The 18,475-nt window shown below is 35.8% G+C and overlaps 1 protein-coding gene across 1 annotated transcript; it reads left to right on the top strand.

The window, feature by feature from the left end:
• Positions 1-973: 973 nt before the first annotated feature.
• On the top strand, positions 974-8,329 carry nfs1 (NFS1 cysteine desulfurase). Its single transcript, XM_046875608.1, has 13 exons — positions 974-1,338; positions 1,611-1,687; positions 1,883-1,999; positions 3,765-3,848; positions 4,011-4,163; positions 4,277-4,370; positions 4,605-4,739; positions 4,832-4,989; positions 5,099-5,204; positions 7,135-7,216; positions 7,328-7,411; positions 7,496-7,585; positions 7,673-8,329. The coding sequence occupies exons 1-13, from the start codon at positions 1,215-1,217 to the stop codon at positions 7,734-7,736; spliced, it is 1,368 nt and encodes a 455-aa protein (XP_046731564.1). The 5' UTR covers positions 974-1,214; the 3' UTR covers positions 7,737-8,329.
• The last annotated feature ends 10,146 nt before the right edge of the window (positions 8,330-18,475 follow it).

The raw sequence follows: 18,475 nt of genomic DNA, 5'->3' as shown, positions 1-18,475 counted from the left end.
TTAAAGGTATGTTTGGCACAAAGACAACACTGCACATCACCAAAAGAACACCATAACTACGTTGAAGCATTGTGATAGCATCATCATGATTTGGGGTTGTTTTTCTTCAGCTGGAAATGGGGCCTTAGTCAAGGTGGCGGGAATTATGAACAGTTCCATATGCAGTACCAGTCAATGTTGGCACAAAACCTTCAGGCTTTTGCAAGAAAGCTGAAGATGAGGAGCACCTGAATCTTTCAGCATGACAACAACCCAAAGCATACATCCAAATCAACAAAAGAATGACTTCACACAAAGAAGATTAAAGTTTTATAATGGCCAAGCCAGAGCCTAGACCTGAATCCGAATGAAAATGTGTAGGGTGATCTGAAGAGAGTTGTGCACAGGAATTGCCCTTGCAATCTGACCAATTTTGGAGTGTTTTTGCAAAGAAGGGTGTGTATATTTGTGCAACTACATTATTTTGGAATTGCTGAATTTTATGGGAATTTTTTTAAAGCAAGTGTCGAACAGTCAAAGAAGAAACAAGCTTATGGGGAAACATTTTCTTGTTCCTTAAAAAAAAAAAAAAAGAATATATTTGGTATAAATAATATTTGTTTAATAAATGTGAAGACATTTTAAAGAAGCCCAGTCCACTGTAGTCTATTTAATATTAACAATGATGGCTTTCAAAAAATACTATAATTGGTGGCTAGATAGACGACACTGTTCTTAAAAGAAAATAAATATAAATTATCGCCCAATCCTAACTCCCTGTTATAATTTACCAGGAAGCACGGCCAACTTTGTACGATATTCTTTGTGGCGTCATACAGAGTGATCACGAACGCGCCGGAAGTGATCACTCGGTTGGTCGAGAGTTTTCATTGGACAAAGCTGGTCTCTTTTTTTTTTCACTTCAAGACCACTGTGTTTCCTGTACGTTATTAAAAATCCCACCTACATATAAAAAATATCCAATCAGAGTGCGTATGGACATACGAGCCACGCCCACATCTCAGTGTTTTGCAGCTTCACTTCCTACTCCTGCGCGTTTCATTACTGTGCACATGTGCACCATGTCAATGTTACAAGTGTAGGGTGTCCTACTAAACTTTACAAATCTACCCCTGAGTGGGAGAGCAGAACGGATCCCGATTGCGACTTGATTGTGTGAGCTGTCGTTTGAAAAAATCGGATTATTAATTCTAAGGCAAATAAAACGCGTAAAGATGATAAGTAAGAGTGCTGTGAGGGCGCTTTTGGGCTCTGTACGTGGGATTTCATCTTCGAACCTTCGACTGAATTCTCCACAAAGTTCTGTCATTATCTCACACGGTGAGATTATAGAGAGAGGTAATGTTAGCTTTTGTTGGATGATTTTTATTGTAACTTGGTGTTTGTAACTTCCAGTTTTCTCACGATGACGCAGGTGATTTGATACAGCTAGTAGCTAGCAAGTTAGACTAACCTTGTTTGGCTTCTCGAGTTTATTAAGTAAACTGGTAATCAAGCTGGCTTAGAGGGAAAAAATCTACAATAAACACACGTCGTGTTTACTGATGATCGTAAATGTTTGTAAATTATAACATCATACATTTGGTCACGACTGTGTTTTTTTCCCACAGAAAGGATTAAACCCAGGAAGCTGCAGAAAGATGAACTGCGGCCACTTTATATGGACTTCCAGGCCACAACACCAATGGGAAGTATTTAATATAAACAAAAAAGAACAGAAAAAAAACACACTGTGGAGCGTTAATGTGTAATGTTTGTGGGAAATCTTTATAGTACACTTCAATTGGGTTCTACGAATCTCCATGCAAGTTATAGCACATGAAAAAGTGTTGTTTGGTTCTTCTTGTGAAAAACAATGTGAACTTTATGTCTGTCTTTACAGGACCCAAGAGTCCTGGATGCCATGCTGCCTTACCAAGTGAACTACTACGGCAATCCACACTCCAGGACTCACGCTTATGGCTGGGAAAGTGAGGGTGCGGTGGAAAAAGCACGAAAAGTACTTTTTGTTCACTATTTTATTGGACAGCTCTCTATTTTTTGTTTTGTTCTCATTTTGAAGTAATGGTACATTTACTTTAGTAAGACTTTGCCAACAGTTGGACACCTTTCTGAAACCGTGTCATTGGGTAAGAGTAGATTTATGAAAGCACCAAATATCTCCATCTTATTGCAGCTTTCCTTTTTGCATCTGAGCCAAACATCTATGTGTCAGGTGTCCATGTAGACCTGTATAATATTCAGGAATGTTATGCACATGGATGAGCTCTATTCCTTTTTTAATCTTATGGGATACACCTGCAATGGTAAATTCTGACTCAAACTTTTTAGCTGCTCTATAAAGTCTAGAATAGTGGTATGCAAAACAGGAATTTTGGTCTGTTTGAACTGTAAATATGGATTCATCAGTCCATATAACCTTTTTCTATTGCTCCAGAGTCTAATCTTTCCCTACCAAGTTCCCTAGCAAATTGAACCATTTTTCCAGATTAGCCTCATTGATAAGTGCTTTTTTTTAAGGCTACACTGGTGTTTAGTCCCAAACGTTTGAGTTCTTTTTCCAATGTGTGTGAAGGTAAGAGAGGTTTTTACTTATAACAAAGTAAATCACTGAGCCTTAACCACTGAACCACTTTTCTACTCTGGCTTTCCCCTAATGTTCTGACTTTCACTATGAACATTTTTTTAAATTTAATTATTTATTTTATTTAAACAACTTTCAAGCGACCTTTGATCACAATTGCTCAAGTCTTTTTGTGACCACATTACTTGCTTGAAGATGATGGTTGACTCCTCCCAGCTTTCAGTAATGTGTTGGAAACTTGTTAAATTTATTGTTGATTCAGTTTTGGCTGAGCGGCACGCTCTAGGAAGAGTCCTGGTGGTTCCAAAATTTCATTTACAAATGATGGAAGCCACTGTGTTCATTGGGGACCTTCAGTGCTGCAAAAATCTTTCTGTAGCCTTCCCTTGGTCTGTGCCTCGATATGTTCCTCTTTTAGAGTTATACAGACATATTCTTGGACTAGATAAAAAGATTGATATATTGATTGATTGAACAATTGAACTTTATTGTCATTACATAGCACAGGTACACAGCAATGAAATGCAGTTTTTTTCATAGCTTGGTTGGTGCTCTCTCATGCACTGTTAACTGTGAGACCTCACATAGACAGGTGTGTGCCTTTCCAAATCATGTCTAATCAACTGAATTTACCACAGGTGGGCTCCAATCAAGTTGTAGAAACATCTCATGAATGAAAACAGTGAAAACTGGATCACATGAGCTCAATTTCGAGTGTCATGGCAAAGGCTGTGAATACTTATGTACATGTGAATTTTATTTTATTATTATTTAAAAATTTTTAATTTTGTATAAATTTGCAATGATTTTATACAAATTTCTTTCACATTGTCATTATGGTGGACTGTGTGTAAATTTATATCTACGAAGTTGACAATTGATGGCATTTTAACAAAAATGCTCCAGTGTGCATGCCTTTGGTCTGAAGGCAGTGAGCAGTCAGTTATTTGATTAAGATCATAGTGATCTCTTTCCCTCCCCTGACAAAAAAAAAGTAAAAGATTACAAAACCTGAAATGGTTTAAACAAGGACAGAATATATTTTATAGAAAACGTGTGTAAAACATTTAAATAATGCTTTGTTTCTCTCAAATTTGAATATATGTTAAAAGTTAGAATTTGTAAGCCATGATGAAATATTTTAGTTTCTATGTTTGCTATTGTTTATTTTCCTCTCCAGCAAGTAGCAGATCTCATTGGTGCTGATCCACGAGAGATTGTGTTTACCAGTGGTGCCACGGAGTCCAACAACATGTCTATCAAAGTAAGGACTTTTATATATTTTGTAGTAAAACTGTCACCTAATGTAAAATAAGCACAACACAGAACAGATTTTTGTGACTTTAAAGCACTGTTAATTGTCACTGAAGAATTACAGTTAATGATATGCATAAGAATTATTTTTAACCTGCTTATTTGACCTCAGGGTGTGGCCCGTTTTTATAAAGCCAAGAAGAAACACATCATAACCACACAGACAGAACACAAGTGTGTGCTAGACTCCTGTCGTGTCCTTGAAGCTGAGGGGTTTAAAGTAACATACCTGCCTGTAAAAAACAATGGCTTGATTGACCTCCAGGTGTGATGCATTGACAACTTTTTTATATATTATAAAAATTTTTTAAGAAATTAGTTTTTCTTTATTTCCTATTGTTCATATTATTCTTTTTTTTTTCATTATGCTTTTCCCAGCAATTGGAGGAAACAATACATTCAGATACAAGCTTGGTATCTGTGATGACTGTAAACAATGAGATTGGAGTTAAACAACCAATAAATGAAATAGGTAATTTCACTTTCATCAACATAAAAAACAATTACAATTATTTATTTATATTATTAAGCTTTTTTTGTCCCTCAAGATTAATGTCTGATGAAATAATCATATTCTTAATATAAATACTAATCTGATATTTATTCTGGGTTATCATGGGTTTCACTGCCTTCCTATTCATATCTAACCCTGAATCTGTGCAGGAAGTTTATTGCCTTCTTGTTTATCTAATCTTTCTTCTCTTAGGTCAAATCTGTAGGTCCAAGAATGTGTTCTTTCACACTGATGCAGCTCAGGCGGTTGGAAAAATCCCCATTAACATCTCTACTTTGAAAGTGGATTTAATGTCTATTAGTGGACACAAAATCTATGGCCCCAAAGGTATAGCAGTTTTTATTCAGAAAAACATTGTAATCTGAAAAAAAAACTTGTATATTTTAGAGTATGAAAGCTGTGACTTTTGTAATTATTAGGTGTTGGTGCTCTCTATGTGAAGAGGAGGCCAAGGGTTCGCATCGAGCCATTGCAGAGTGGTGGGGGTCAGGAGAGAGGCCTGCGCTCAGGCACTGTACCTGCTCCACTGGTTGTGGGTCTTGGTGCTGCCTGTGAGATTGCTCAGCAAGAAATAGAGGTAGAACCCGGTATTTACTCCAGTGCAGTACTTTACGTTAAGTGGACAAAATGTATGTAAGTCTTGTATACACACTAATGTATACGCCTAAAAATGACTCCTCTTACAGTATGACCATGCCCGGGTCTCCCTGCTTGCTGAACGTCTTGTGCAGAAGATAATGTCGGAGATACCTGATGTTGTGATGAATGGAGATCCTGAACAGAGATATCCAGGTAAGATACTCAAATGTTTGTGAGAACTCAATCTTAAATCCCTGAGCATGCACTACTGCACTGCAGAGCAGAAATTCATTAAGTGCCGTGAATTACAGGTAACATTACATGGCTTTCATATTGTTTACCAAGGACAGAATGCCTGCACACTGTACTTAAGTCAACATCTCTACTTTGAAAGTGTATTTAATGTCTAGTGCTGAGAAATATCATGCAATTCGAAAGATTTAATTAAATATTAATTAAATGCGTATTAGTTCCTGTTATAGCTCAAAACTGACATGACTTGATTATTTTGACATTTGGTTAAATTCCTTTAAATTTTATAATGATGGTTTGGTGTATTAGTCTAAAGACTTACTGTTGATATAAACTCTAGTGTCACAAATGCAGCACATCTAAGATGCACAATTAGTTAATGGGAAATTGTGTTAATTGATGAGTTTTTATGACTTTTAGCCTACAAAATACTATAACACAAAAGGCCTAATAAGCTAAAAATAAATTGAAAAACATAGTGTTTGTCTAAATAAGTAAGCAAATTTGTTAAATGAGATATGTGAACAATTTTTATCATATGCTCTAGATCAGTTGTCCCCAGCCCCCGGGTCAATTGGTACCGGGCCGCACAGAAAGAATACATATATTACACTTTTTTAGTTTTATTTATTATCTGACTCTGAACAACGTTTTATTTTGGAAAATTAACGGATTCTCTCTGCCACATCTGTCTATTAATCACTCTTGATGCATGTCAAGATACTTCCCTTGGTCACATGTCTTACCTACATCCGCTACCATCTTAAAGGGGCTGCTCTGGCCGGTAACACAATACATTACCGCTAAATTAAAACCCACAAGCTAGCAAAATGAACAAAAAACAACACAGTGGATTCTGGTTTATTATTGTATTTAGAAAATACCAGTTTTTATGCCGGTCGTATCATTTTATTTTGTTGTATTTATCCGCCACACCTTAAACCGGTCCCTGACGCAAAAAAGGTCAGGGACCACTGTTCTAGATTCTATAAATTACCAGTATATGGCTATGCTTCTACACTGGTAATTTTCTTTTTTTTTTGTCTGCAAAATATTGAAAGCTACTGACCTACTATATTGTTACTCTCATCAGCTGAGCTCTATATTAAATCATTTTTGGATTTTAAACATTGGGGTGAAAAATCATCAAAGATGCACAATCTTATTATTATTGAAAATGTGCACTTGAGCTTCAGGCAGAAATCTGTTTAGTGACAGATAAAGGCCTCTTACCAAAGATGAATGTATACTATAGTGACAAAAATATCAGATTGTTTAATTTACATGCTAAAGAGAAAAGCCTAAACCCCTCTGGATGTCCTAGTATGGTGACTTGTATGTAATATTATTTATAGTTCTAAAGTTCATGCTTGCAAGAGAGTAAGGGTGAAATTTTGCCCAGCTTTTCAGAAGTTCGGTGACTGCAATTTTTTAGGGGGGATTTTGCTATGTACAGAAGACATTTGGGTTTAAGAACCAGTGAGTTATTTATTTTCCAATGTGTGAATTCCAAATTGTTGTATTGATCATACCTGATGCTTGAGCAGTGGTTTTCTAATGTTCACTACAGCTTTTTTAGGCAACAACCAGGGTTTAAACCAAGAATAGACATTTATAGCTATACAGTTTAAAAACAAGCAATCGAACAATGCACACCAGGGTAAAAAGCAACACCTAAAAGGAATGAATACTTTTAAACAAAAGCTAAAACTGAAAATTGCATTAAATTTTAAATGACAGCAAAAAGTTTTATTTATTGTGATTCATCTTTTAAACTCAAATGACTTCAATGTACAGCAGAAAAAGAAATAGGCTTGCTATTTTAATGGGGAATGTATGGATTTGTGATATAAAATTATGGTCATGTGTAACACCTTTCCTCATTCTTCAGGATGCATTAATTTGTCATTTGCCTATGTTGAGGGAGAAAGTCTGCTAATGGCCTTAAAGGACGTTGCACTTTCTTCTGGGAGGTAAGTTATTATTCAGATACTGATGAAAATAATAACATTTGAGATGTGCATTACTGATATTATATTAAAGTTTTTTGCTGCTTTAATTAAGAATTGTCTCTTCTTTTTAAGTGCATGCACTTCCGCTTCTTTAGAACCTTCCTACGTACTGAGAGCAATAGGAACAGATGAGGACCTTGCCCATTCGTCAATCCGGTGGGCATTGTTTGGTGTTTTTATTTTCTAATTAGTGTCATATCCACACATTTCAGGATAACTGAAATTATCAACTGTGTGCAGGTTTGGAATTGGACGCTTTACTACAGAGGAGGAAGTGGACTACACTGCAAGTAGGTGCATTCAGCAGGTTCAGCGACTACGGGAGATGAGGTAATTTATTCTCCTGTACACTGCCTTGGTGAGACTCAACATAATAGCAATGTCTATAAGCTTTTCTGATTGGTTGATATTTTACAGTCCTCTGTGGGAGATGGTGCAGGAGGGCATTGATCTGAAAAGTATCAAATGGACACAGCACTGAAGAGCGACTCAGGATTCTGGAAGATTACTGGATTGTAAATAATACATTTGTATATCTTACCAAGGAATATTTTTTTTTCATGAAAATTGAGTTCCTCCTTCCAGCAATGTTTTGAGCAGAGTTTTATAGAAAAGGCTTCTTAGAATCAAGTTTCAACAACAATAGAATATATGCTAATTTTGTGGCTGAAGTTTTTGGTATGTAGATTTTGTTTTCTACATTCCTGTTTTCATGTCATTTACACTGCATGAAACAATTTCTATATGCAGTTATTGTCTGTAACTGTTGTTTATTTGTATATAAAGCTAGCACTTGCCGTTTGCCCATTCTCCTATTATATTCTCTTCCACCTCCTTATTTTCATCATAAATTCTTCTAATTATACATCAGTACGAGTCAAGTGTGTGCACATTGAGATTTTCAGACTGGTTCTATGGACACATCCATTTATTGGAGAGATATGTATTTATGAATCTGTTATAAAAAATGTGAATTAAAACTTAAAAAGGACTGAAAACAGTAACAATGCCTGGCAGTATGTCTTTATAATGTACAGGACTACAGTTGAGTGATTAAAGAGGATTTGAAATCAAGTATGAATAACAGTATTATTTGTTGGCGGAACTGCGAACACACACAACTGCGAACACAATCTACTGGTTGACGACTCGGTGGCATACTCGCAAAGCTAGCCTTAAGGGTCGCCCACAGGAGCACCACTCATCTCCGCTTCATGTGTCCAACAGGTTTGCTCTCCTCAGTGAAGCACCTGCTGAGAAAACTGAAAGGGCTCTGGTTATGGAATACTCTATTCTGAGGCATGTGAAATTAGCCAGGCCTTTAGGGGCAACAGCAGCAAAGGTTAGGTTTTTAGGAAAGCATAGGTTCTCTAAGAGTTTTTTACATAGGAGCTAATGATGTTCACCTTAAACAGTCATGTTATTAACATTATACAGGTGTGTATATTTGCGAAGGCAATGTCCGTTGCTGTAATATGCTCTGGCCCCATCCCAATGCTGTGTGGTCATGTAAGCTTACAGCAGGTTATGGTCGCTGAACTGCTGGATGTCCCAGTGTTGCGCCAATACTAATGTGGGCTTTATAGGTAATTGGAGCAATTTTGAGGTCAAGGCCGGCCTGTTAGGGTGGAACAAAAAGTAGTGTGCCTAAAATAGAGCTTTGTTGAATACATACATAATCTCAATAAATGTAGAGAACTCACCATATACATTTACAAACTGATAACAATTAATCAGTTAAAATCTGAACCAGGAGAGAGACATTCTTTTAAAGCCCAACATTTTCTAGTTATCAAGGACACAGATGCCCAAACTAGGGCCCCTGGGACAGACATGTCATGCATAATGTGAGACACATGAGACAGCCTTGGTCAGAGGCCAGTAGCAGGTCATTTTTTTTTTTATCACTTTAACCAGTGCTGTCTCTGTGTTATGATGGACTAAATCCTGATACTAATACATTTCATGAAAGTTATTCATATGTAGCTATGTGCATAACTGCTGTACTGTACTGTGCTGTGCTGTAAAATAAAGGGGTGGTTTGATATTGGCCTATAATGGCAAATAAAATTGTATACATTAATTTGGCACAAATAAACATTTATTAGTCGAGGCATAAAAGACTGACTTAACGTTCCACACTCCACACACTGAAGAGCTGTATGTATTCTGTATGCCATAATAGTACCTTAATGTGAATATTTTTATATGCAATATTTTTATTTTTAAGTTTGTGAATGTTTAGCTACTTTGTACACCTTTTTTGCCAGGAATGGTCCACTCTGCTAAATAGGTAACAAATAGCTCTTTGAAAAAAAAGAACAAGGGGAAGTGGAAAATACAATAAATGAAAACGATATTGCAAGATTATTTAGGGGAAAGTTTAAATGCCCATTATATGATTTGAAAACAGGAAACTATGGTCTTCAAAGTGAAACCAGTGAAAAAAACTTGATTGTTATTATTCTTGGTCATTTATTTATTGAGAAAAATTATCCAATATTGCATACGTCAGGTTTGTCAAGGTCAGGTTTTCCACTTGACAAATTCTAGAACATTACCTTTGAATCTTAAAGAGAAAATGATTAATGCAGCAAGACAGCAACCCTAAGCTGAATCACTGTACCAAAGAATAGGAACAAACACAGACAGATACAGGCTTGACTTCTCCTTTAGAATTTGTTGTTTCTTCTGAAATTATTGTTTCATCAATGATGGCAAGCTGTCTTTGCCCAGATGCAGCAAAATAGGCCTAAAATATGATACTACCACCAACAAAATGGTTTACAGATGCAGAGGTGGCAAAAGTACACATCCTTCACTTAAGTAGAACTACAGACACTTATGTTTTTAAATACTCTGGTAAAAGTCGAAGTACTGAATATTCTAAAAAGTAGCCATTACTACTACCTGTTTTAGTGTCACGCTGTTAACTGCACCTCACATCAAAATAATAATAGGGCTGTCAATGGATTCAAATATTTCAGCACAATTAAGCGAATTATTATATTGAGTTAACTAACGATTAATCGCAACTTAATCTCACAAGTTAATTTGTTCTAAATGTACCTTAAATTAATATTTAGTTTTTTATACTCTAATCAACATACGCATGCAAATATACTCCTGAGGCTCCAGTGACCAGTGTTCCTGCTCCTCTCCCCTCCTTGGATCTTCACACTTCTGTGCAGCTCGGGACGGTCTCTTAATTCCGGAGTAGAACGGGTGCTTTGAGGACGGATTGGACTGTAGTTGGTGTCGGCGGTCTGCTGCACTGACTCGGGAGTGCAGTTTGCTTCTGATCATCATCACTGTACCCCACAACATTGTATATCTGCTTCAAATGGACATTTGGTGCAACCCAGATGAGGATGGGTTCCCTCTTGAGTCTGGTTCCTCTCAAGGTTTCTTCCTTATGCCATCTCGGGGAGTTTTTCCTTGCCACAGTTGCTCATCAGGGACAAACATACTTACAAAGAACATATTTATGTTTAATCACCACATTATCTGTGTAAAGCTGCTTTGAGACAATGTTCATTGTTAAAAGCGCTATACAAATAAAAATGAATTGAATTGAATTGAATATTCTTGCTTTATGCAAATGTATGTTTATTATTAATGAATATCCTCAACTTAGGGCCTGAAGACAAAATATTCTTGTAAATGTAATAGTTTTAATTAAAAGTACTATGGTGTTTTAAATTACGAAAATCATCAGGACAAAAAACGGAACCTTTGCTGTTTCCACACGGACGGTTAATGGGGTGATACCGAAAACTGTACCTCTTTTAACTTTTATACAGATTACATAATCAGAGAATATTTGTTTTCGATGTGATTCGGTTTATTTAAAAGTATTATTATATACACCCTGTCTGTTTTTTCTTTACATTACAGTGTTTTGTTGTTATTATGAGTGTATACAAAAAAAAGACCCTTTACAGATTCGAATGATGTACAGTATTGCTCTTATCTGTACGATAAAAAAAGGCAGTAATTGATGTACGTTTTGGTATAATGAGGAAAAAATGTCACAAAACGCCCCGGCGTGCGTCAAGTTTATTTCTATAGCGCTTTTCACAACAGACATTGTCTCAAAGCAGCTTTACAGAAATCAGCAGTTAAGGTGAATGGTGTGTATTTGTCCCTGATGAGCAAGCCGTGGCGACTGTGGCAAGGAAAAACTCCCTTAGATGTAATGAGGAAGAAACCTTCAGAGGAACCAGACTCAAAAGGGGCATCATGGCGGATTTTGGTGCTGATTTGAGACTTGCCGCATCAGTAAAAAAAAATGTTTACTGATTAAAAAATCATTTTTGGTGGAGTTTATTTATTTGTGTCTGACTAAAGAAAGGATGTCGTGAATAAACGTGTTGCACTAAAGGTTTTAATTTTGCCACTTTTATAATGATTTATTTTATCTTACAAATAAGCAAACAGAAATGTGCACGTAAAAAAAAATTACTGCCATTAAAATGAATTTGCGTTAACAAGTTATTAAAGCATTCATTTTGACACCCCTAATTAGTATATTATTACAAAAAAAATGTCTAATTTTGTTACCTAATGAATGTATCCAGGCTGAACATCCACCATATAGAACACAAGCAGAGAAAAGATGATGATGATGATGATGAATATGATGATCAGGTGATCATGTTTACATCATCGACTCCCTCTGTCATCCACGTTAACCCCATACTTCTTGTTGCCTTCTGCCCTGCTTGTTGTTTGCTTTGTAAATTAGCCTACACGAATACACCAATTGGTAGATGAAAAACGCGCAAGAGAAAAACGCGCAATGACAGGAAATGGGTTGATTGGCTGAAAAAGGCACGCAGTGAGAAGAAAGAAATATTGACATTTCACCAAATAGATTCAAACTAAAGTTTAAATGTTAAAAATGTAAGAAGAACAAAGTACAGATATTTGTGTCACAATGTGATGAGTAGAACTAAAACGTTTCCAAAAAATAGTGAAGTAAAGTACTGATACCAGAAAAATTTACTTAAGTACAGTAACAAAATATTTGTACTTCATCACTTCTCACCTCTGCACAGATGGGATAAGGCTCAAAATACTAACACTTCACATTTAAACTGAACAGTTCTAAACTAAACAGGCAGTGATGGTCTTAATTTTACTAATTTTACCCAATCTATCTGACTGTATATATGTGAAATCCAAACTTTTCAGAGAAAACTTTTCTAGTTTACAGAGCAACAGTAACTGTTTTTCTGAGGTCACTTCCTTCATGCCATAATACATTCTGCAAATGTGTTGTGAAGAACAGATTTTGATCAATTCATTTTCTTTAAATAGAAGGGCACTCATAGATACATGATTGTCATCCTATTGATTGAAAACAGATGGACTAATTTGACTTTCAAATTGCCTGCTGATCCTAAATATCATATACTTGTACCACTCACATATATGTAATATTAAATAATTTTCTCAATAAATAAATGACAAGTATAATATTTTTTATATAATTTTATTCATTTGGTTTTTTGGCCTATTTTAAGGACTTTGAATTGGCAAATGCAAGTGCTGTCCTTAACCACATTGAAAATCTTCAGAATGTGCTGTTGAAGCACAAATGAAGAAAATGGCATTCTCAGAAGACATAGAATCTCAGAATGTAGAATCTATGTTTACACACTGAAAATTAATTGTGAACATGTATAGACATTCACATAAAAGCAAACATATTTTATTACAAATCTACACCAAGGCATGGGTCTCTTTTATGTTTTATACAATCTTCTATTTCTAATATATACAATCAAGCTATAACATACAACAAATGCTAATAAAATTGTTCCTTCTTATAATAAGATAAGATAAGATATACCTTCATACATCCCACAGTGGGGAAATTTCCATGTTACAGCAGCAAAAAAAATTTATATAAAGAAGAAACATCGCACAAATATAGACAGTACAGTATATAAATACCAAGAATAGAAACAAACAATATAGTAGTTACACTATCAAACAATTAAATTGCACTGGATAATTTTGCACAGTTTAAAATGGTGTTATTGCACAGTTGTTATTGGACACAAATTTAAGTTAGTTATTGCGCAGTTTTAAAAAAACAGTATTATCAGTGTGCATTATGGTAACTGGTTCACTGGAAGCAGCTCTGATTAAAAAGTCTAATAGCAGCAGGGAGAAAAGACCTTCAGTAATGCTTCTTCAGATACTTCTGCCACTGAAGGAACTGCTCAGAGATTTAACTTATTCATACAGGGGGTGAGAGTCATTCTCCAGCAATGATGATAGCTTAGCTAGCATCCTCCTTTCTCCCACCTCCTGTACAGTTCACAGGGGCATCCCCAGGATTAAGCTGGTCTTACTGACCAACTTGTCCAGACTCTTCCTGTCTGCAGCAGAGATGCTGCTGCACCAGCAGGCCACTCCATAGAAGATAGCTGAGGCCACCAGTATTCTTCAGTATTGTTCCCTGCAATCCAAAAGACTTTAGTCTCCTCAGCAGAAAGATTCTGCTCTTTCCATTTGTATGATGGCAGAGTTATCAGAGAACTTCTGCAGATAGCAGGTTGCTGAGCCGAACATGAAATCTGCAGTGTAGATGATGAAGAGAAATGGAGCCAGGACCGTTCAACATTAAACACATATTACAATAGTAAACACGTGACTTCACAGTGTTCATCCACATAAAATATTATGGTAAACAGGTAACTAGGCCTGAAGGAAACCAACATGATTCTAATACACTGTGGTAATGACAACAACATACATGTAAAAGAGAGCAAATAAAACAAGATGTACGAACTGAAAATGGGAACACTGTGATTTTTTTTTGTGAATGGTTTTAGTAACACACTCAATTCAATTTTTATTTCACTTTTATTTGTATAGCGATTTTTACAATAAACACCAAAGCAGCTTTACACAGATAATGTGGTGATAAAAATGAGTTAGAGATGTTTTCAAATAAAGAAAATCATTTAAAATAACCATGATTTATACAAACTCGATTCCAAAAAAGTTGGGACACTGTACAAATTATGCATAAAAACAGAATGCAATGATGTGGAAGTTTCAAATGTCAAAATTTTATTCAGAATACAACATAGATGACATATCAAATGTTTAAACTGAGAAAATGTATCATTTAAAGGGAAAAATAAGTTGATTTCAAATTTCATGGCATCAACACATTTAAAAAAAGTTGGGACAAGACCATGTTTACCACTGTGTGGCATCCCCTCTTCTTTTTAAAACAGTCTGGGGACTGAGGAGACAAGTTGCTCAAGTTTAGCAATAGGAATGTTGTCCCATTCTTGTCTAATACAGGCTTCTAGTTGCTCAACTGTTTTAGGTCTTCTTTGTCACATTTTCCTCTTTATGATGCGGCAAATGTTTTCTATGGGTGAAAGAACTGGACTGCAGGCTGGCTATTTCAGTACCCGGATCCTTCTTTTACGCAGCCATGATGTTGCAATTGATGCAGAATGTGGTCTGGCATTGTCATGTTGGAAAATGCAAGGTCTTCACTGAAGGAGACGACATCTGGATAGGAGCATATGTTGTCTAGAACTTGGATATACCTTTCAGCATTGATAGTGCTTTTCCAGATGTGTAAGCTGCCCATGCCACACGCACTCATGCAACCCCATACCATCAGAGATGCAGGCTTCTGACCAGTTTTCCAAAAAGAACTTTAAATTTTTATTTGTCTGACCACAGAACAGTTTTCCACTTTGCCACAGTCCATTTTAAATTAGCCTTGGCCCAGAGAAAACGCCTGCGCTTCTGGATCATGTTTAGATATGGCTTCTTTTTTGACCTATAGAGTTTTAGCCGGCAACGGCGAATGGCACGGTGTATTGTGTTCACCGACAATGTTTTCTGGAAGTATTCCTGAGCCCATGTTGTGATTTCCATTAGAGTTGCATTCCTGTATGTGATGCAGTGTCGTCTAAGGGCTCGATGATCAAGGGCATACAGTATGGTTTTCCGGCCTTGATCCTTACGCACAGAGATTGTTTCAGATTCTCTGAATCAGCTCTTTCTTATATGTACATTTCACTTTTCCGGCCTCTTATTGCTACCTGTCCCAACCATTTTGGAATGTGTAGCTCTCATTAAATCCAAAATGAGCCACTTTCAACATTTGATATGTTATCTATATTGTCAATAAAATATACGTTTATGAGATTTGTAAATTGTTGCATTCCTTTTTTATTCACAATTTGTACAGTGCCCACACTTTTTTGGAATTGGGTTTGTAATTTGTTTTCTGCAAATAGATGATTAAACAGATTCAGAGCATAAACATTATGGAAATATGTACTGCAATATGTACTGTAACACAAAAGTATATATATATATATATATATATATATATATATATATATATATATATATATATATATATATATATATATATAAATAAGTTATAATTTCCGTTTACTAAAATTTGGGTTCATCAAAAAAAAAATTAAAAAAAAACAATCACATATTTACAATGTGTAATCATGGCCAGCAGGGGGTGACCTGTGGTTGTTTTCTAGTCTGTCTGTGTGACTGCAGCTGCAACATGCTAAACTGAAGCATTTACTGATACAAACAAAAGCACCTGAGTTGATTTAATACTGTATTTATCTGGAAATGAAGCAAATGCTTGCCATTCAGAAACAGTTTGTTACTTAGTTGTTCTTTATTATTAAAATACTATATCACTAAAAGAAGGTGTTCTAACTAATCCCATTGGCTTTCTTCTGGACTGGGCGAGCCTGAACAAATTCCTGTCCTAACAAACTACTACACAATTGTGAGAAAATAAAAGCTGTAAAACTACTTCAATTCGATGTTTTTATTATGTTGTTACTAATAAAAAAGATTATTTGATCACCAGAAAGTGTAATTACCTTTATAAATGCAGAACCTTTGGCGTCTCTTTTGTGTTCTGGAGCAGTCAGTTTGTCTACATTATGCCAATAAGAAGCTTGTAACCTTCAGCTATGTGTAATGTTTATGTTTGCAACAGTACAATCTGAAAGAAACAACAAGTATTGCTTTAATGGAAGGGTTGCTCTGGAACAAAAGCCCCCTCTATGCAAAAAAGAAACAGTAACATGACTTATGTTTGCAACAATATCCTTTGCAATGATGAGCCGAAGGTTAAGATGTTTTTGTTTATAATGCACAGTGCCATGTTTGGAAAAAAAAAATCAAGCACAGATCATATTTACATTTACATTCATGGCATTTAGCAGATGCTTATCATATCAACACAAACATTTTTTGGTTGGGGTGATTACTTGTTTTGTAGCCAGAGGACCCTGGAAACTTGCAGTAAAAACATCATAGACCATAGAAAAGGTTTACTTCAACCTATTGTCAAAAATGTAGTGTGAGATAGAGACCACTTCATTATTATAAAAATACCGAAAGGTTTACACAGCTTTGGTATTCTCTCGGATCTTTGTTTAAATCATGAGCAAATGGTCACCAACACAGCAGGAGACAGAAAAAAGGTGATATCTTGCCCCTAAGTTTCATACAAAGGAGCATTAAGAGCTTGCAAAACCTCTGTTTTTATATCATCATGTATTTATCATTTATCTCCTAAAGATGTATAACGTGTATACAGTGTTGTGAAAAAGTGTTTCCCCCTTTCTGATTTCTTATTTTTTTTGCATATTTGTCACACTTTAATATTTCAGATCATCAAACTAATTTAAATATTAGCAAAAGATAACACTAGTGAACACAACATGCAGTTTTTAAATGAAGGTTTTGATTGTGGAGGGAAAACAAAATCCAAAACTGCATGGCCCTGTTTGTAAAATGTGTTTGCCCCCTAAATACAATAATTACAGCAGCATTTCCGCTCTAATTACAGACAAGATAAAGAAAAAAAAGCGCCAAAAATTCCCAAAGAAAATATACAAGCACCGGTATATACACAGCAAATAAACAGGCTAGATAGAAAATGTGGGACAAATCGGAACTGACGCATCCTGAGTTGAGACACGAAAGTGATTTGTAGAATCCATCGTGAATTACAATACAGCGCAGCGAGAGAAAGAGAGAGAGAGAGAGAGAGAGAGAGAGAGAGAGAGAGAGAGAGAGAGAGAGAGAGAGATTAATTTACCACCCTTAGCAGCACCAACTGCAATCAAGTGTTTACGATAACTTGCAATGAGTCTGTTACTGCGCTGTGAAGGAATGCCACAGCATCTCAATAGGATTCAGGTCAGGACTTTGACTAGACCACTCCAAAGTCTTCATTTTGTTTTTCTTTAGCCATTCAGAGGTGGACTTGCTGGTGTGCTTTGGATCATTGTCCTGCTGCAGAACCCAAGCTCACTTCAGCTTGAGGTCACTAACAGATGGCCAGACATTCTGCTTCAGGATTTTTGGTAAACAGCAGAATTCATGGTTTCATTTAATCACAGCAAGTCTTCCAGGTCCTGAAGCGGCAAAACAGCCCCAGACCATCACACTACCACCACCATATTTTACTGTTGGTATGATGTTCTTTTTCTGAAATGTGGTGTTACTTTAATGCCAGACGTAATGGGACACACACCTTCCAAAAAAGGTTTGTTAGATCTCAATTACTTTCTCATTTGTTTCTGAATTTCTTTGGATTTTGGCATGATGTCAAGATTTTGAGGATCTTTTGGTCTACTTCACTTTGTCAGGCAGGTCCTATTTTAGAGATTTCTTGATTGCGAACAGGTGTGGCAGTAATCAGGCCTGGGTGTGGCTAGAGGAATTTAACTCAGGTGTGATAAACCACAGTTTTAACAAGGGGGTCAAACACTTTTTCACACCATGTACGATGTAGTTTTGGATTTTGTTTTCCCTCAATAATAACTCCTTCATTTACAAACTGTATGTTGTGTTCACTTGTGTTATTTTTTACTTATATTTAAATTAGTTTGATGATCTGAAACATTAAAGTGTGACAAACATGCAAAAAAAAAGAACTCTTTCACACACCACTGTATATGCATGTATAGTTCACAATGAAAAATATAAAAAAAAAACTACTTTTTAAAAAATTACATTCCTACACTTGCTTATGTGATTGTTTTATCTATGTCCAATACAAACTCTGATAAATCCCCATTTAATCCAGAAAGATATGTGAAACATTTGTTGCAGTTCGAAAGTCCCACTGAATGAAAACAGCAAACACATGAATGTCAGAATGTCATCATTATGTCATAT

This window comes from Silurus meridionalis, chromosome 19, assembly GCF_014805685.1.
Source record: "Silurus meridionalis isolate SWU-2019-XX chromosome 19, ASM1480568v1, whole genome shotgun sequence".
NCBI classification, from domain to species: Eukaryota; Metazoa; Chordata; class Actinopteri; order Siluriformes; family Siluridae; genus Silurus; species Silurus meridionalis.
This window is presented reverse-complemented; position numbering and strand designations above follow the sequence as displayed.